This window comes from Caloenas nicobarica, chromosome 4 (assembly GCF_036013445.1).
Source record: "Caloenas nicobarica isolate bCalNic1 chromosome 4, bCalNic1.hap1, whole genome shotgun sequence".
NCBI classification, from domain to species: Eukaryota; Metazoa; Chordata; class Aves; order Columbiformes; family Columbidae; genus Caloenas; species Caloenas nicobarica.
Genome location: NC_088248.1, coordinates 29331702 through 29351933, shown reverse-complemented (window position 1 = coordinate 29351933; position 20232 = coordinate 29331702). Strand labels below are relative to the sequence as shown.

General features: G+C 44.8%; 1 protein-coding gene across 3 annotated transcripts in view; it reads right to left on the bottom strand.

The window, feature by feature from the left end:
- EPHA5 (EPH receptor A5) overlaps window positions 1-20232 on the bottom strand; it is a 197785-nt gene that overhangs the window by 11793 nt on the left and 165760 nt on the right. For all 3 annotated transcript variants that reach the window (XM_065634839.1, XM_065634840.1, XM_065634841.1), the window contains 6 exons: window positions 13857-13924; window positions 12269-12394; window positions 11166-11351; window positions 7416-7477; window positions 6385-6594; window positions 4545-4694 (listed from right to left, as the gene is read on the bottom strand). In XM_065634839.1, the coding sequence (XP_065490911.1) occupies window positions 4545-4694; window positions 6385-6594; window positions 7416-7477; window positions 11166-11351; window positions 12269-12394; window positions 13857-13924 (802 nt within the window). The remainder of the gene's footprint in view (window positions 1-4544; window positions 4695-6384; window positions 6595-7415; window positions 7478-11165; window positions 11352-12268; window positions 12395-13856; window positions 13925-20232) is intronic.

The window sequence follows — 20232 nt, the reverse complement described above, 5'->3', positions numbered from 1 at the left end:
TTCCCCCAGTTGATTTAAACAGAACTTGGGGACCAGCAATACGTTCGTGAACAATCCCACCGTCCCCACAACTCCACATGCAAGAGGCAAACTCAGCAAACCCCACTATATTTCAGATTTTCTATGGGATAGGTTGAATAACTTAACTTTTGGACACTGCAAAATGAATTTAGAAAGCCCGGGCACTGCCGCAAGCAGGGGGCCAGATGTCATCTTGTATAATACCTGTTCAAAGCTCAGCTGAGGTTTGTAGGTTCTATACCAGGAAACTCCCAGAGCTGACCCTAAGTCCACGAACAGCAGCCTATGGGGCTTTCTGGCATCTTCCGGGAGTACAACAATTTTGTTTATTCAGATGTTGGCTGCTTTTTAAATGAAAAGGCACATGCTAGACCATGAATTTGTATTACAGTAATAAAAGTCAGACTATTTCCAAAGAGACTCTGAATGCTAATTGATGGATGGATTCAAGGCAGAGGTAGAGCAACCATCTCATGTATCATTCAATACTGTCTGGGTATAGACATTTCTTAATGTGGCCACATTTCTGCCAGGATTTTAAAATGTCAGCCCAAGAGTATGTAAATTAAAACCAGGGGAGGGCTGTTGTGCTGATTTCAAATATAATACAAACCATCTATGGTTCTGTATGGTGCGGTATGCACATGTGTTGCCTGCCCTCTTGAAAGGCAGAAATGAATAAATGAGAGCAGAATTGAAGAAAACAACTTGTTTTCCCCAGTTCAGGGCAGATTTACAGCAGGGCTCCAAGACGAGCAGTTCCCATTTTGAACCCTTAGCAATTATCAGGAGAACGCAGCTCTCGTTTCAAGCCACAGGGGTCTGTGACCGTGCTAAGAGAGTCCCGGCGGACTGTCTTCACACTCTCTACTCCTAAGACTCGTTGATCAAAAGGAGCTGGAAGCAGCTATGGCTGTGTGAAAAACCACGGTGTTTCACCTCTGGGCTCCAAAGACTGCCTGAGATGCTGTTCATTCTAGCCACCATCTCACTTCTGATTTGAAAACATCCTGTGTTTAAAAAGAAGGCTCTGTGGTTAGCATGGAAGTTGTTTTCTTGATCTTTAATCCCCATATAAGCAGTACAAGAAGTGCCGAGCCAGGCTGGCATTGCATTTCAAGAAGGCTTCGAAAATTGGGACTGCATGGATTGCCTTGGAATCTTCCTCTACCACAGGGCTTCTTGCCAAGTGGAAGAGTCCCAGGAATGAGCCGGGCTGGCTGAGTGGCAGTAGGGGGAACCTCAGCTTCCCTAAAGGACCTAAGTAGTAGAGAAGAAGTTAGGTGAGGCTTTGTAATCTTCTCCAAGGGTACTGGGCATGTCTGAAGATCTGGCCAACAAGACCTTTTGTAGCCATCCAAGGTTTCATCTGTCAGTGGAGCAGTTGCACTGCTCTCCACTCAACCTGTGCCTGCAAAGCAATCTCTCTACAGACTAGCTTTTGCTCGCAACCTCAAAAACCAGCCCCACACGCTCTGCTGTTCTTCACATCATGCTTTTCAGTTGGTCCCTGACCCCAAATTTGCAGCTGCTCTATAATAAAAAGCCTCAGTGTAGCACAGCCACAAGAATGTTATTTGCTGCATCCATGTCTGTATTTATAACAATAATGGATCATCCTCCAGCTGTAGCAGAAAGCAAATAGTAGCAAGACAAGGAGCAGGCCATCTGGCACCAGCTCAGAATATCTGAAGTACATCTGCAGCAGGGTTATGCATGCTTGATATTCCTGGCAGTAACATCACAATCAATAGCGTTAACTCAATTTACAGGATGTTGTTCGCTCTGGAGATGCAGTGTAAATGGTATCAAAACACTGCGAGGATCTAGGATGCTGAAATATACTCTTGCATCTGAAGGTGCCTCGGGGGGTTGGCAGTAACAGGAGCAAAAGAATGAAATAACAAAGGTAAGTCACTTGTAGCCACCACAATACTTAGAAAATAAGGAAATGGCCCATTTGCTGTTCTGCTCATTGATTCATACTGCTTTTGTAAGACTTGAAGAGCTAAAATTTGCTCCTATAAGGGGGCTTTTTTGTCCCTTTTCCTCTTTTGAATAAGCACTACTCATTTATTGATCTGGGTGACTGAAGCAGAGAGGCTTGGGAGAGGACAACTCAGGATAATCTATTCCCCTAAACACTTTTAGCTCCGTGTTTTCATAAACTCACCAGCCTGAAGACTAAAAAGCAACTACTGTGATCATTTAGCTTCCCAACCTGTGTAATACAGGCCACAAAATTCCTCTCAACAATTCCTGCATCAAAGCCTTATCTTGTGGTCACATCAAAGTATATTTTTAGAAGGTCATCCAGAAACCAGCACGACTTTAAAACATGGTTTGTAGCCTTGGCAGTTACAATGCTGCCTGCCCTACGGCACTGCAACTCCTTTAAAGCAATCCGGCTGTAACTTGGGGGAACTGCTTTGCTCACCGCTGACCACGCTTGCAAATGATGTGCTTTAATTACAAGCCACACAAGAAGAAACTTGTGCAACAGAGTTTGAAATTCATGTGAGCAGAGCCCTCTGGTCCTCTGCATGAAAGTCAACGCTGATTCTTCAGCCAACACGAGGAGGGGAGGAAGGAAGAGAAGATGAATAAGGAAGGCACAAATTGCATGAGAACATTTCTCTGCCATGCACTGAATTAAATTTCCCAGTCTATTGCCCTCCAGGCACTTGCCACCCGCACCCGTTACAGGCAGAGGTGACCCAAGCAAAGCCTGAGCAGCAACTGATGCTCATCAGCATCTCACCAGTCCTTTGCTTTCTCGTGCTAAAGAAATGAGTCCCCTGTCTGCTTCTTCTCAGGTCAGAGTGAAATTCACTCTGTACTGCATGGCACATGGAGGCATTTGGGTTTTTTGGAACAGTTCTGTGAAGCGTGGATGTTTATACAATAGCATTACAATCCAGACAAGGGACTGTCCTGGCCATGGAGCATTATTTCATCGGCATCAACCTGAATCTTAGCCTGCCATTTACTGAACAACATCTGTGCTCTGCCAGTGCATCAGCATTAAATATAGTTACTGTGCTCAGTGTGACTGAAAAAGCCTGGCTCTTAATACCTGCATTCTCTGCATAGGCTGTGGAACAGTCTCTATATTTGATTGAGATAAATCCCTGTGTAGATACACGCTACTTTACCAAACTCCCTGCAAATGTGACAACCTCAGCGATGCAGAAGTGGTGGGGCATTCATGCCAAACAACACACTCGTCCCCCTGGCAAGAAGCATGGCGTGACCGTCCCAGAGGTACTGCTCATTTCTGCACCTGGACTCAGAGCAAGATGAGACAGTAGCCCAGTGTGACAGGTAGTAAAATCCACTGATGGCAAAGGCCCACAGACAAAATACAGCCAGAGCTTTTGCTGGCAGTGAAACGGCAGAAAGTCAAGTGGATGGGAACACCGCTCAAAAAAGAAAAAAGAATGAAACATCAGGTGGTGTGCTCATGAAGGAGCAAGGACCTGCTTCGTCACCCAGACAGTAGCAGCATCTCCATGGGTGGCAGAGCTGCAGAGATGAAGAGAGAGGGATGAAGAACAACTGGGTTTGCCACGTGCTGTGTTTCCCCCGCAATCACAGAGCTGCTTGGGGGGCCCTGTGTGCCTCACGGTGACCCTGAGCTCACACACTAGCTAGCATCCTCAGAGACCTCCATGTGTTGTGTTTCTTGGAGATGTGAAAAGGAAGGAGGGGCCCCAGAAAATCTGGCAAACCCTAGCTTAAATTTTTTTAGCCTTAGACAAGGACAGATGTTTATGGTGAGCTCAGGGTAGGAGGTAGCCCTGCAGTAGGATCAAGAGATCCTACTGGAGCATCTCTTGAAGGAAGAGGATGGCATCTCCAGGCACCTCTCTGTTTGGTGGCCTTAAAGTCAAAGACTTGAGGGAGCACTGGGGCTCAGGAGCAAGGGGACACAACTTGAGGGGTGCTATACATATGAACCGTGAGACTTTGCATTAGCACAGACTTAAACGATGTTCTCAACAGGAGCAAAACCGTGCTCACAAGATCCACGATGCAAGGGAAACTGAGCTGCAGCTCTCTGGGACTGCTGTCACTTGATCAAATCATCCAGCTTTTGTGCAGCAAAACAAAGCCCTTACCATGAGTCTCTTGAGTTTCTGAATTATGTGGCAGCAGGGGGTGAACACGCAATTGAAATGCTGCCAGTTATCAGCATCTATCCCCTGGCAGACCTTTGTCACCAAGCGGAGGAGGGCCAGGCTCCAGCTCTAACAGCATTAGTGAAGCTCCAGTGGTCTGCTGGGGGAAGCAGGCCTGCCTCTGTGCAGACAGACACATCCCCCTCTGCGCACAGCCTGTGCTGGGCTGCTGCTGCTGCAAAAAAGAGCATCGAACAGGAGGATTGGTTTAATCTGGAGTGAGGGAGAAAAGCCAATTTTACAGCAGCTCTCCTCCTCTTGTCCTCATCCTGCCTCTCTGATTGCAGGCTGAATGCTGAGCCATCAAAATCCCATCACGCGGCAGCTCTCGCATGTGCTTACATCTTGGTTTGTCATTTCCCAGTAAGGTCTCTCGCCGTAGGACATCACTTCCCACATCACAATGCCATAGCTCCAAACATCGCTGGCCGATGTGAATTTGCGGAAGGCAATCGCTTCGGGTGCCGTCCATCGGATGGGAATCTTCCCTCCCTGGAATGAAAAGTTTAAAAAACCCAACAAAAACAACAACAAACCCCAACCAAACGAGAACCAGATTACAGGGGAGGGCAGGGAACGTGCAAAAGAGGATGAAGCATCACTTCTTAGAGCACCGAGGGATGTTATTTTCTCTCTGGAAAGAGACATTGAAAGTAAATCTGTTTGACAGCATGGGGCCCCCTTCCACATTATCTCAGCCCACAAGCATTTCTAGGCTGCCCACTAATTGGTTGTCCTGAAGGTTTGTTGCTTGAATGCTGTTTGAATGCTGGGACATGTATAGGATCAACATCTCAATTATGTTGCACGGCTTGGTAAGGGAATACAGTTCCTCCGTCTCTGAGAGTAAGCAAGGGAGGAACAGACAGCTCTGAAACCAAGGAAGACTTTGATCTAACGAGGGCTTCATGCAAATTGCTACAGAGGTAATGTCATTTTTTTTCTTTAGTGCAGTCCTAGTCCTGCAGAGGGATCTGCATAGCAGGCATAGAAATCTGTGTGTGCAAAGACCAGCCTGCTTGTCCTTTGCTGTGGGACTGAAAATGATGCCACAGCTGTCAAATGTGCTTTGCTATTTCCTTTTCCCTTTTCTACTACTTTAGAAATCAAACTTCAGATCATCTCTGAGAAGGAAGAGAGGAGGGAAAGGGGAGTTTGGAGTAAGAAATGCTTTTCTCATTGGGTTTAAAGAGTTGTCTCCCTTGATTTGTATCAAAATATATTTTACTGTGAAGTCCTTTCCTCTCAGTGATTAACCAAATATTGGAAAGTCTCCCTGAATTCCCCCTAACAGTGTTTGTTATTGGAAAAAAGAAATTGGAACATGTTTTCAAAGCCAATTTTAAAAAGTCCCTTCTTCCAATAATGATTTATTCACAGACCTATTGGAGCATGCCAGGCTCCCAGCCCTGTCACGGGGTCAGGACTGCCAAGAACCCAAAGGTCTTTCCCAGATTGCAAAATCTCCACAGGGAACTGGGAACAGGAGCCAGAGAGCTCCCATCACCCTCAGAAAAATGTGATAATTGGTGATATCCCATCACAGGAGGCTCCCTCCAAGCCTCCGCTGCTGGAGATAGGTCCTGGCTATCCCCGCTCCACAGCGCTGGGGCTGTGGGACCTCGCACCATGGTGGGTGCTGGTGCCCTGAAAGGATGGGTCAGGGATGGAAAGGGCTGAGGTTGGAGCAGCCCTTTCTCAGGCTGAGGGAAACGACCTTTGACAGGGTAATGTTGAATATGTGTCATCTGCAACAGGCATTACACGCTTGTTAATGTTTTAGAAGAGGCAAATTGTCCAGAAGACCATGGCTTACATCTCTTCATGGATGCCTAAGCAAAGCACTTGCTCCTTCTCTTTCCTCCCTTTGGTACTCACCAAAGAAGACAGGATTCAGCTGGGAGCGCAATGCCCTGGCCGTTTGCTATTTGACTCTGGAGCCCCATGTGAACTTAAAAGTTATTAGTTATGTTCTGCTGTATTTGGCCATCCTCACTACATAGTGACAGGCATTTGTAAAATGAATCTAATCATGATTAACTGGTAACAATGCCAAACCCTCCTGCACAGTTTAGAGGCTCTGGATTTGTAGAAATCTCTTTGTTAAAGAGCCTGAATACCAAAAGGCAGCAGGGAATACATTTTTCTTGAGCTCAATCAGTTGAGTATCCTCATAACTCACCCTGGTCGTGTACGCTGCTTCGGGGTCGTCTTCTAGGACTCTGGAGAGGCCGAAGTCAGACACCTTGCAGACTAAGTTGCTGTTGATGAGAATGTTCCTGGCAGCGAGATCTCTATGTACATAACCCATGTCAGACAGGTACTTCATTCCCGATGCGATGCCTCGCAGCATCCCGACCAGCTGAATGACCGTGAACTGCCCATCGTTCTTCTGTAAAAAGGAGGAGACATTTGATGAGCTGAGCATCCCTGCACCCTCAGCATTGCATATGCACCAACAAAAATGCAAAGGCGAGTCTCCAGGGAAGAAAACCAGGGAAATTAATAATTCATTACTCTCATGCTCTGACCACGAAGCTTTTCATAGTTTCATTGTTTGAATTATGATCCCTAGAGACAAAGCTAAGGAAATGTAGTTCTTTTAACCAGAGATCAAGGAGTGAACTGTTTCCACTGGTGACTGATGAAGAGACAGTTACTGGTAGTGTACACATGTAATTATGTGTATAAAAGCACCAGGGTGGGCTGTCTCTGAGTCAGACAACAGAAAGGCACCAAGCTGCATGTAAATCCTACCTGCAGAGGTCCATGTGTACATATTTGGGGGTTGGGGCTCCTACCATGTTACTACACCACATTTCTAACCTCTTGGCCTATCCTCCCTTCTCCAGCTCTCACATTTCATGAAAAACTCTAACGAGTCTGGGGTTTACCATGATGCAGCAGTGTGGATGTGCTCTTGAAACAGCAAGAAGTTTTGCTGGCTAAGTGAATCACTTCCACGCAGCAGATCACCTTCTAAAATAAATGTAACATTCTCCAACTTATTCTTATCTGTTTGTACCAATGCACGAACCAAGTCCTGAAGGATGTTGTATAAATACAGATCAAACACATAACTGAGCTAATCCTGCCTCCAGACAGCACCGATGGCTGGACCAGCACCCAGCAAACATTTTCATCCCTATTAACCATCTGCAAAGAACCCAAACTTTAACCAAGGACCCCCTGGAAAAAGAGCAGAAGTATTACCTTTAAAAATGTATCCAGAGAACCATTCTCCATATATTCAGTTACTATCATTACTGGTTTGTCTAGGAAAAAAAAAAGTGCATCAGTTTGTTAGCAGCAATTTATTTAAAAAACATGAACAATAATAAAGTTGTTTCATAATGTGCCTGAATGCAAATATACAGCCATGCAACAGTAAATCTACACTGAGACACTGCTGTCCAAGAGGGATGACAACAGTTTTTGCCCAAATCTATGTAGAAATAGGAGAATTGAGGAGGAGGGGATGGCAAAGTAAGCCTGTATTATAGGTGGGGTACCTGCAAGCTGAAAGAAAGGATGGGATTACATCCCTTGTAATTCAAGTAAACCTGTGTGACTGCCCTTGTAAACACATCTGGAAAGAAGAAAAGGAATATTTGTGCTACAGAACAAAAGCAAGTTAAGTATGGAGTGAGTGTGAGTGGAAATCAAAATAGAAGTTTTTAACAAAAGACCTGGTCTCCTACTGTTGACAGCAATGATAACGTTTTTCCAAATCCATTTGATTAATTTTCATGCCCGAGTCATTTTAATGGTAATTATATATAGGTTTTGCTCAGTTTTTATATCTAATTTCTCGCTAGCTTGCCACAATGACATAGCAATAATTAATGTGGTGTGCTCCAGCCCTTGTAAATTCAACGAAATCTTATAAGAACATGTACATTATTTTTTATTTAAATCAATTTCCATTAGCTAGCACAAAGCACAGACAAAAGAGGAGCCGTCAATTATTTGTAAAGCACATTATAAATGTCTTTGGTAGAAATGATCAACAAAAACTGCTGCGTGTCATAACATGCGCACAAACGTAAATGCTCCGAAAAATGGGCACACATTCTATCATTTACATTGATCTTAATGTTCCCACTTTCCCATTACCTTAACTATTTGCCTAATTTACTGCTTAATTATCTACACAAAAAAGGTAATTGTGAGCTTGTCAATCAAAACACTCACTGTTGTGCAGACACTACCTTTGCAGCGAGAGGGACCTGCGCTGCTTCCATTCTTTTAAGTTAATATCACAGTGACTGCCCTGAGCTCAGAACTTCTGCTATGAGAAATGCACAACAGGGCCATGTGCAATATCGGCAAGTCCCAAAAACCATCACGAACCCCATCTTCGAGGACGACAGCCTTCCTGCCATGCACAACATGGGCAGGGGGGAGGAGAGATCTTGGGTGACGTTGCTATAGGTTGGCGAGCACACCAGTGGCTACGTGAGGAAGGAAAATCACAGATATATCTCTCTTTTCTTTTTTTAAATATTTTGTTTTTAAACACTAGCCCCCTGACTGTGACATGGGGTCCCTTATCTCTGACACTTCAAGGCGGCATTGCAGCAAGACTGGCATCTCATTTGTAAAGTAGAAGTAGCTAAGGGCTTGTCTGCATGGGGACAACAAAGACAATCCAAATTAACTAAGGTGTGCATTTGAAGTAGATTAGTTAAATGGTATTAAGCCCTTGCATGGATATTCTCATTCAGAACTAAAAATGGCCTAATTCATTTTCATGTGACTTATTTCCAAAGTAAATCATAATGCAGCGGACATTTTACCCTAAAGATCCGAATTCATGATAGGCCAATGACTAAAACACTGAAGGGAAAGAGAAGTTAAACAATAGTGGCATTGTTTAGGATTCAAAAAGGCTGTTTTGGTCTATATAAAAGAAAAGAAAAAAAGCTAGGAAAATGCTCTGGATGCCTGATGGAAAAATTTTGAGTGCAGTAAACAAGCATGTAATGAGCATGTAGTGTGCAGGATGGATGCACACAAGGAGGCTTTTGTGTGCTACACAAGGTGACCCCAGGAGAGTTTGATGTTATTCAATTATTGGGAGAGACCCATCTTGTGTTTTTTTATTTTTTAATTTTTTTTAATTATTATTTGGGGGTTTTTGTTTGTTTCGTTTTTCTTTTTTTTTATTAGAAGTTTTAGGAAATGCACTTTCAAGGAAAAACACAAAAGAAGGCTGTCAATTGCAAACACATACTGATTTCAGGAAGGCTATAAGGATATGAACAGGACAAATGTCTGGTGTCTCTGTACCTGCTCTATTGCAGCTCTGAAAAAGAACTAATTTTGAAAACACTGCCTCTGACGAATGACAAATGCAATGACCAGCAGCCACAGGGCCCCAGATGCTGGTGAGAGGCAACTATTACCACAAGCATCACTAGCAGATCCCTGAGGGAGCTTTACTTAATTGTAGTTTTAATCAGTCCTACCCCCTTCAGCTACACCTTTATTCTTCCCTGCCTCTGGAAAACAAAACTTCAGCTAATTTTTGTCTCTGCTCTTACCCTGCAGGGTTCAGCACTACCCTCCTGTGCGCTCTTTGCCAGCGTTTTGCTGCAGCAGTTTCTCAAAATATGACAGCTGGAAATTATCAGGGGTCATGACTCAAAATACTCTTGCATTTTGCAAGGGGAAGGCAATGCTGCATGCTCTGGTGGACATCCCGGGCTCAGCGCTGTCTCCATCGCCCACCTGCTGCCCTAGGCTGGCCAGGCACACCAGCTCCTAATTCTATGTCATTTAATTCTGGGCTTTTGTAGAGGGACTTTCTCTTAGCCCATGCATATTACGCCTAGGTGAAACAAGTTTTGCAGAGGGAGTTAACGTGTTGGTGTGGGGTTTTTTTGTTTTGTTTTTGGGGTTTTTTTTGTTTTGTTTGTTTGTTTGTATAATTTTATCCATTATTTATCCATTCTAGCTAGAATAATGCCAAAATCATTCAGACACAAATCCCCTTTAACAATGTTGGGGAACTGTCGTGGTTTAACCTGATCTAGCAATACAACCATGATAGCCACTCACTCACTCCTTTCTCCTCCCTCCCCTCTAGGGGAGACAATCAGAAGAGAAGGGAGAAACTTGGATTGAGATAAACACAGTTTAATAAAATAACAAAATACTAATACACTACTAGTAAACATATATATAATATAGAAATAAAAGATACTCAGGGCGATTCTTCACAAATTCCATCCACAACTGAGCAGCCAGTCCCAGGAAGCGGCACCTGGTCCTGATCCCGAAGAAAGAAAAAAAAAAACCAAAAAGGAAAAAGGCAGAAAGACACAGAGGCCTCTGCAAAATGGCGAAAGGTCAAACTAAATGTTCCGAACAGAACTCTCCCGGCTCCGATAAAAACAAACAAACAAAAAGAATGCATGAGAGAAGAAAAACACCCAAGAGCAGGCAGGAGCGAGAACACCCCAGAGAGAATGAGCAGAAGATCTCGTCGCTCCTTAAATATGAAGCATGACGCTAGTGAGATGGAATACTCCTATTGATCAGTCTGGATGTCAGTCAAGCTCTGCCCCATCCATGCCCCCCTTCCTCGATGCCTCACACCTGTGGACAGAGCGCTCAGAATGTCCTTGGCTCTCAGACCAGAGCCATTAAAAACATTAACTCTGTGCTGGGGTGTTATCTCTTGTTCTCAAACTAAGTCCAAATAATGAGCATGCTAGCTATGAAAAAGAAAGGTTTCTAACTGCATGAAGAAAATTAACTCATTTTCAGTCAAACCAGCACAGGAACCTGTTCCCAGCTGGACCCACTAAGTGTGATTTCAGGCAAGCAGAGCTGGCTGGGTTTTGAGAAATGATGAAAGGTGCAGTCAAAAGGTAAATTACCTGAGTTTTCCTCCCCTATCCAACTCTCCCATCAATCAGAGCTCAAGGAGAGAGGTTGGCAACAACATGCACCTACTTTTGGTGACGACACCTTCCAGGTGGATGATGTTGGGGTGGTCAAACTGCCCCATGATGCTTGCTTCTCCCAAGAAATCTCGCCTCTGCTTCTCTGTGTAGCCCACCTTCAGGGTTTTGATAGCCACTGGCAACTCACGTTTGCCCTGCAGCTTCAGCCGTCCGCTGCAGACTTCCCCAAATTCACCTTCAGAGAAAAATCAGAAAGAATGGGATTGCAGCATGCCAAAGGCACCTGTCCATCTGCAGCATATAGCCCAGCTCATATAGATAGCCAAGTAACTCATAAGTGCAAGAAAACTAGGAAGAAAACTGGGAAGAAAAACGTACTTTTTCTATATTTAAAGAGCTATGCTCTATATTCCAATGTGGTTTCTCCTCATTTCATGTTTTTGTCTACTAGATGAAAGAGCCTTGTCACATCCTATATCATTGCCCTGTGTAGACAGCTGTAAAGAACAAGCCACTTGCTTCTTAATCTCCTTTTGGTAAGTTAAATAGATGGAATGCTGTTAGCCTTTCACAGCAACATATATTTTTATAGACTATAAAACCTTTCTGATTTTACAACCACCTTTTCTAAAACAGTAATGCAAATGGATTTTTTTTTCTGGTGAACAGTAAATTACCTCCAAAAACACAATTTCAGAGGATACAGAACATTCCTAAGGTTGGATGCAACTCCAAACAAAAAGCTTAACTGTAAAGAAAATGGGAAATTCTTCTTTTAACTAGGGAAGCTTTGGACTTTGTGCTTTTTTTCTCTCTCAGATGATTTCTTATTCTTATATTTGCTTCGAGACTGACCTTAATGGGGGAAGAGAAGAAGGTTAAAAGAGTGAAAAGAACCTGAAAATTAAGTGGCTCAGTTCCCTTAGCATCTGTTGAAATAACTCGAGCTTTGTGATCATTTTCTGCTGTTTTCAGTTCAGTCCTTGAATTTCAAAAGCATAGACAAGATGTCCCAAATTTTGGAGGGAACATGCTCCCCATCACTTGCGGGGCACCAAGCAGCACAAAGATTTCACAGCCTTTCTTTATTTCTAGCATTAAAAAAGCCAACCTTCCACGCTGCTTTAAGAAGCATGAAGTGCGTTTCCATACCAGCTCCGATAACTCTTTCGATGGTTATGCATGAAGCCTCGATTTCCTTGGCAAACTCATGAACGGCTTGATTAGGGTCCTCATAGGTGTGGGGATCAATGTAGGTCCTTACTCCGGGCAGCTTAACTGCAAACACAAATTAAGAGTGTTACTGGGACGTGGTATGACAGACGATGGGCAATACCCACTCCTGGCCCTTGCACTCTGCTTTGCTGGAAGATATTGCAGCCAGGAAACCTATTTCTATGGGAAAAACGAATATATAATGCTTTTTGAATGTTCTGTGTTTTGAAATACTGTGCAAGCAAGCACCCTTGGAAAGGACATTTATTTGATATGTGACATACATGCAACTTCATCATATTTAGAAAAGTGCATGACGGCGCTCAGCTGGAATGATGCACAGCTGAAAATTCCACTCAGTCCTGCATAACAGGCTGATCCAGGGTCTAGAGGAAAAGGATCCCTTTCTGGATCTGGAAAGGACACACCAGGAGGAAAAGTACAAAAAGCAAAATGTTGAAGGGAACAACTTGCAAAGCAAGTTGGGTGGATGGGGGTTGACAGATAGCTGCAATAAATAATGCCCTACCAGTCACATATTAGCTAATCAATCAGCCACATTATTTGAGATGGAGTTACTGAGATTTAAATGAACAGAATATTTGCAGTACAAAGCCTGTGGGTTGTACCACTATAAATACAATCAATAGCAGGCTTTTTCTCCAGGACTTGAGAGGGGAAAAGTGTTTTCATTATCTGTATTATAAGTTTGCTTTGACAATCATTAAGGACACTTGCAAGGAGAACTGCTCATTGGTCCAGTAAGACAGCTACATTACATTCCAGCTCTTAATTGATTTGCTTCCTGCTGCCTTCATTACATAGCAGTAATGAAAATTTGAATTTCGCTCAAGACGTGTTTGCCTTTTCCACCCCAAAAGGCACCTTGCTGTTCCCCATCCCCAGACCTCACAGCACTTGATGAAGGAAGGCTTTTCAAACACCGGCTCTGGATGTATGGGAGGACTCATAGCAACCATAAGATCTATTTTCTGGCATCGCCACAGAGGTTTGTGCATTCAAATAAGCTTGTGGGTATTAACAGGGTGTTTGAAAAGCTTCCTAGGAGCAAGAAGTAGGCATTATTCCCCTGCAGAGGTATCCGAGGCAAAGAGGAGTTGTGGGCTTGGTCCTCACGGCTGGCTGAGGTGCAGCAAAGGTTTCAAACAGGAATTCTGCACAGGTACATCCAGATCACAAAACTGTAGAGCTATTACGTGCTGGCTGGGCAAAATTAATAGCACACAGCACAGGCAGAGGAGCAGAAGAAAACGGCTTGCTAGAGAGATGTGCTGATGATGTACTGGTGCAAACAGCTGGGCATATGTCAGGACTGCTCAAATGTTCAGTTCTCCATGGGGCTTGGAGCAGAGGCAGGAGGAGGCTTACTGAATAACAGAACAAACTGAATTTGTTTGTGCATTACTAACAAAACAATTTCTGGGAAAAAAAAATCCTCTCACTTGTATTTCTTATTACCACAGAGAGACAAAAATGCATATATACACATTTGATCTTTACTCACTGTGTCCGTTATGAAAATGCATCTTTTCTTCTTCTGGATCTTGTTTAGCCTTGCTATAGCCACATCGCCTGGAAAAAAAACCAAACAAATCAAACACAGAAGAGTGGTTTTGTCGCTGGTATGGCAGAACCCTGCTCATTACTTCAAATCACAGAAACCCTGAGCAGCAAAGAATCCAACTTCTCTAGTGGCCGTATTGCTGCTGTCCCAGTTTTAGCTCATCAAACTAGTTGCAATTTCCCTAACACGATTCAGGGCCCAAGGCCCACTGATTTTCAGTTGGACTTGTGCTCCTAAATCCCACAGATGCTTCTGAACAACTCCACTCTGCCATACATGTAATTCAGCTATTATTAAGAAGGAAAAAAAGCAAGAAGAGGAAGGACGATGGAAGGGGAATGGGATGAAACATTACAATCGCAGAAGTGGGATCTCTGAGACCACAGAGCTTTTGCAGGGACCACCTTGTATGTATAGCATGGTCCCCTTTATCCATGGGGTGGCTGCACAGAACTTTAAATTTCGATACTTTTGATACTTTAGAAAACAGCTGCAAGGCTGCAGCTGAATCCCAATGTGGAGTTGCAAACATGGGCATATGGGCATCCTCCTGCCAGTCTTTGGCTGCTCTTCCCCAACTTGTCCCTCACCCTTCTTGCCACTTCTCTAGGCAACATTACCACATTAGCATTAACTGGCTGCTTTGGTGGCATTCCTGAGGCTTCCTTCACTCAGACAATCACTTAGGAAGCTATAGAGGAACCACATAGGCGAGGAGAACTGCTATTTACACACATATATATATTTAAAAACATGGGATGAGGTATGTATGATGCACATATATCTGCCAGTCTTTCCCAGGACCCAATATGGTAACTGGATAGAGGAACTGGATCATCCTTCAAGCAAACCACATGGACACGCAATGGAGGAACACTGCTTGGAAAAGAGAAAAACCTGAAACCAAGCTCTGTAAGGCCAGTGTGCAGGGGATGGCAAGCTGGGACACCCCAAAGAAAGCCTCACGGTAACAAGGAGCCGCTGACAGCCGAGAAAGTCAGAGCCACCTCTTCCCTTGCCCATGACTGTGAGATGGGGGGGATGCAGGCGCTCCGGCATCGCTCACAGCGAGGAAGCGCACACAATTAGCAGAAACAAAACTGCAATTAGGAGGAGGCAGCAACAGGCATCTGTACAAACATGCCCTCAGTGGGAAGTACTATTCCAGGGAACCGCTGCCTGCCTGGCTGCAAGAGCCTGAGCAGCCTTCCAGTTAGAGGATTTTGGCACCAGGTTTGTGAAACAAACACAATTGCAAACAAATCCCCCAGAAGATGGGACGCAGGCACCGCTGCCGAGCTAGCAAGCACAGGGGAACAGATTGGTACAAGGTGCAGAAGGGGGAAGACTGACAGGCAGTGCATGGAACGACAGGGAGGTGACAGGGTCAATAAACAGGTCACACTTGATCAGCAGCCAGGCACTCCATGCAGGGCGTGATCTCAGCAGCAGCGGCCCAGCAGAGACCATCACACTCCGAAGGCAACACCCATGAAGGCAGTGATGGAGACACAGCTCAGTTATCCCCCGGCAGTGCCTGCAGCTGTGCTCGTCACCTTGCTCTAGCCATCTCCCAAGATGGGGTCTTGCCTAATTAACTCAAAAATTAAGCACTAGGTGAAGGCAGAGACACAGAGAGGGTCATTGCAAAGCATGTCTGGGTGTTTACAAACCCTGGGTGAAAATGGATTCTCCTTCATCATGCCACTGCCCCACCTTTAAGTATAAAACCTAGAGATGAGCATCAATTCCTACTTCTGGCAAACACTATTTTTTTCCACTTCAAGTTGCCAGAAATTAAACCAGTTTTCTGCAGAAGTAATTTTCTGGATTGGGGCGTATGTGTGCGAAGAGGTTTTCAAGGCATGTACTCAAATCTCAATTTTCCTCTTAGAATACACAAATTCATCCCTCTACCAATTGGACATACAAGATTTCTTCTGTTCGCCTTTTAAAGCAAATGCCCTCATCTCTTACTCAGGTTTGGAGTACTTCACCTATAAATAAGCCTTTCTAACATTACCCTTAACTGCGTCTCCTGATGCTTTGATCGCAAAGAGGGAGGAGAGAGAGATGGGGAACATGCCATCACTTGCATCCAGTGATCTGAGTACACCTTGATGCACAACTCAAAGGGCCCTAGCAAACCAGGTGATCACACATCCAGCAGCATGGCACAGAAACTGGGCTCTGGGACAGGTCAAAGTGAAATTTCAGGCAGTGGACCGCCACTGTCAAGCAATAGTTGGGCATTGCTAACAAAGCCTGCTGCAAAACCTGCCCCGTGCAATCACCTGTGCCCTTTGCACACTTGTTTTCTTAAACTACCCAGAGAAATGGGCCAGGTACATACTGACTGGAGCTAAACCACACGTCTTCCCTTCTTGACCTTCAAATGCCTTCAATAACAGACACAAGCAGTTTCTTTCTCCTTTCTTCACCAGCTAAATCCCATTAAAACCTGCTATTTCAGGTTAACAGTTCTGATTCACTATGTGAATCTTACTGGCAGATAAAAGTATCTAAATATTGTGGCCTTGCAATATATTTTTTTGGAAGATAAAGCTCCCAGTTGTTTGCAAAATAATCCATTTCTGTATGTGCATTTGTGCTTAATATCTATTAGAAAAGCTGTGAGTCAAAAGTCTCCTGATGGAAGACCAACTCTCTAGTTTATGGCCATTGTATAAACCATAGATTTCCTGTAACTTTTCTATATCACATACAGCACAAGTATAAAGATCCTGATGCTCGCTTCATCTCCCACTGAGCTGGAGACACTCAATCAAAGAGTTAATGTAATTCAGCAGCACACCTGAATCTCAATTCATTTACTCCTGTTGTGGATTTGTCCCAGTTTCTGGATCTAGAAAGCAGATGTCTTCCTTGCATGGCCCTGTGTTTTTCAATAAAAGTATTAGAGGAAAAAAAAAAGTGAGACTTTAAATATTCTTAAGGCATCATGTCTTATTTAAAAACTACTTGCAGATTGGCAGGCAGCTCATAAAATATTTATGGGGCAGATTATAAAAGTGAAGTTGTAAAATGATCCCTATATAGGTTTATAAAATATAAAACTGACAGGCAGAAAGATGAAGAATCCAGCTGGGAATCGGATGCCCGTTGCCTGGTGTGGCAGAAACAAATTCAGAGAGAAAAATCCTTCAAGAGACAAGGCAGGGTGATGCTTGTTCTCCCTGGACCGATGGAGATACTTTGCATCTGAATCTGTGCTTTGGGGCGCCCTTTCTGGTGGTGTGCGGCCCCTTGGCCACCCCCAAGCTCCATGGAAAGCCCAAGGGCAGGTGGTTCCATCTCCCCAGCTGGGACCACACATGGGATGGCACTGGAGACACACATAGGGACAGCATTTAGAAGTCCCTGATGAGGAAAGGGCCCTCGCCTTGCCAGGTGCAGCCAGTGCCATCAACCAGTTTGTGCCCTAAAGCAGCCTGTAATTTCCTGTCCCAGTCCTGCAGAGTTTTACACATGTATTTAATTTCTTAAATATGAGACAAATGAACTCTGCGCTTCCCTGAACAGTGACAAAACATCACTTGCTTTTCAGGGGTCAGACCTTCACTCAGAAGCACATCTTTTACTATAAATCAGCTCTGAGGAATGCATCCCACCCACCTCGAGCTGGCATTTTACAGGTTTGTGAGGACCGTGAAGCTGTTGTTTACAAGGGGTTAGTGCTCATTTCACACTACTTATTTCAAGATGTTAAAGCAATAAGGCTGCATACGTGTTGCAGGGCAGGACTGCATTCCACCCAGAGGAACAAACATACCAGGCTCCATCCATCTGGCAAAGATCCTGTCACCTCAGCTTATGTGTGGAGACAATAACTTGTTCAGCAAATCGGTTTATCCTGGATAAACAATGTTGATACGGAGAGCCAGAGGCAAAGGTCCATGTTCTGCATTCGCCTTTGCTGCCTGCAATCCCAGAGTATATTCAGTATTACAAAACCAGGGAACGCTCAAGAGACTAGTGTAAAACGAACAGCTTTTATACCAGAAGTTGTCTCCCATTTTTCTGTTCACTTTTTTTGATGTCGATAATGAGTTATTTTTCCATTGCACTGGACCAAACTTTCACCTGGGGTAACTTGGTGCAATCCTTGCTGGTTGGGAATCTCTCATTCAACTCTGCCTACTTTCAAAGTCCTATATTTTGCAGAATGGGATCAGAAGAGCACTAAAATGTCTTGAGATGACAAGCTAAGACCTTCAGCCAGTTCAAAGAGACACCAGACAACTGGCCTGAGCTCACCATCTTCTCAGCAGCTTTCCCAGCCACCGCTGTCCCCCTCTTCATGGTGTCACCCTCCCTTCAACCTCCAGTTAACCAAAGGAAGTTTCACAATTCCAGCAGTGGTATTTTTAGCCTTTAGTCTTTCCCTGCCTTTGTACTGAATGACTCCTCGGCTTTCCTAAACTACTGCCAGAACAATTAAAAACCACTTTAAACAAGATACTGTTTCCTCCTCTTGCAGGAAGCTCCCTCTGAAGTGACCTCCATAAATTTCTCTAAAGAGGTGGTCGTGCCTTCTGACGGCATGGCCTTTCCCATTTGCCCCTCCCAGCTGGCAGCCACATCGGTCTCTCTCCAGCTTAGGAGGAACGTTGCAGAGGGTGCTTTCCAGCTCAGCTACATTTTCCCTGTGCGTCTCTCTTCTTCACAGTCATCCAGTTCATTCCCAGCATCCTTTGAGTGGGCGCATCCCGTATTTCCCATTGTTGTCACTCTATGAACTTGAACATGAGCCAACAGTGTCCCTGGCAGCCAAGAGGCCCAACTGTGTCCTGGGTGCATCAAGCACAGCATGGCCAGCCGGGCAGGGAGGGGATTGTCCCGCTCTGCTCTGCACTGGTGCGGCCTCACCTGGAGCTCTGTGTGCAGTTCTGGGCAACACAGCATAAAACATATTAAGCTACTAGAGAGTGTCCAGAAGAGGGCTACAAAGTTGGTGAAGGGTTTGGAGGGGAAGCTGTATGAGGAGTAGCTAAAGTCACTTTGTTTGTTCAGCCTGGAGGAGACTGAGGGGAGACCTCATTGCAGTGCACAGCTTCCTCACAAGGGGAGGGGCTGACACTGATCTCTTCTCTTTGGTGACCAGTGACAGAACCCAAGAGAATGACAGGAAGATGTGCCAGGGGAGGTTGAGGTTGGACATTAGGAAAAGGTTCTTTACCCAGAGGGTGGTAGAGCACTGGAACAGGCTCCCCAGGGGAGGTGGGCACAGCCCCAAGCCTGACAGTGTTCAAGAAGCGATTAGACAACGCCTTCGGACACATGCTGTGAATTTTAGGGTTGTCATACGCAGGGACAAGAGTTGGACTTGATTATGCTTGTGGATTCCCTTCCAACTCAGGATATTCTATGGTTCTATAGCTGAGGGACATTTGAGGCACGGCTCCCAGCGAGGCACTGCTCCTGCGCTGGTGGCATGGCCACTACGGACAACCGAAGTACTGAGAAGTTCTCTCTATCATAATCACTGCCAAACTTGCGACTCGCAGGAATGACCACATGTACATTTTGCAGCCGAACACTCTGGGCTGCTCTTAAGCACTCAAAAGTCACAAAAAACAATTTAAAAATGCTCTGACAGGAAAAAAAAAAAAAGCTTTCTACTTTAGGACCTTCGGGATTCACATTTGCGAACTCCTCCATGGCTCAGGTCTCTGTCAGAGCCAAAATACAGCACCAGAGTACTCCAAAATGGTCCACCATGATGGTTGCTGTGCTCGACAGCCAGCGACGGCACCAGGACACAGCTACCAGCACGCAAAGCCTCAGCATCCCCCAGAAAACACTGCAAAACAACTTAATGCTCCTCGGCCAGATATACTGCAAAACCTTCCCAGTTTACCAACGCAACTGGGATGTCTCAAGCAGCGATCTGATGGGGTCATGATTTCAGGAGTCTCCTAGAAGATCTCTGCCTGCACAGATTACAGCCAATTCAGAGACCCAAAACTCATTCCCTTCTGGGGAGCAACTCAACTTGCGTCCAGTCAAACCAACAGAAATTAAAATCATTCTTCCTTTGAGTAGTCGGAAAAGAGGGGAGAGTACAGGAGAACAGAAACTAGTGAGGCAGAATGGGGCAGCATGCAGCATGGACACCCAGCTCTCGACACCCACAGAGATATGTCCAACGCCACTGGAGCATATCATTGGCAAAGAGCACCGTGTCGTTGCCATGTATGTCATACATTGACACGTATGTCGATGACATACAGTTTGTTTCACTGACATGCACGTTACATGCCACTAAATACCTTTCCACTTCCCTCTGCCTCCC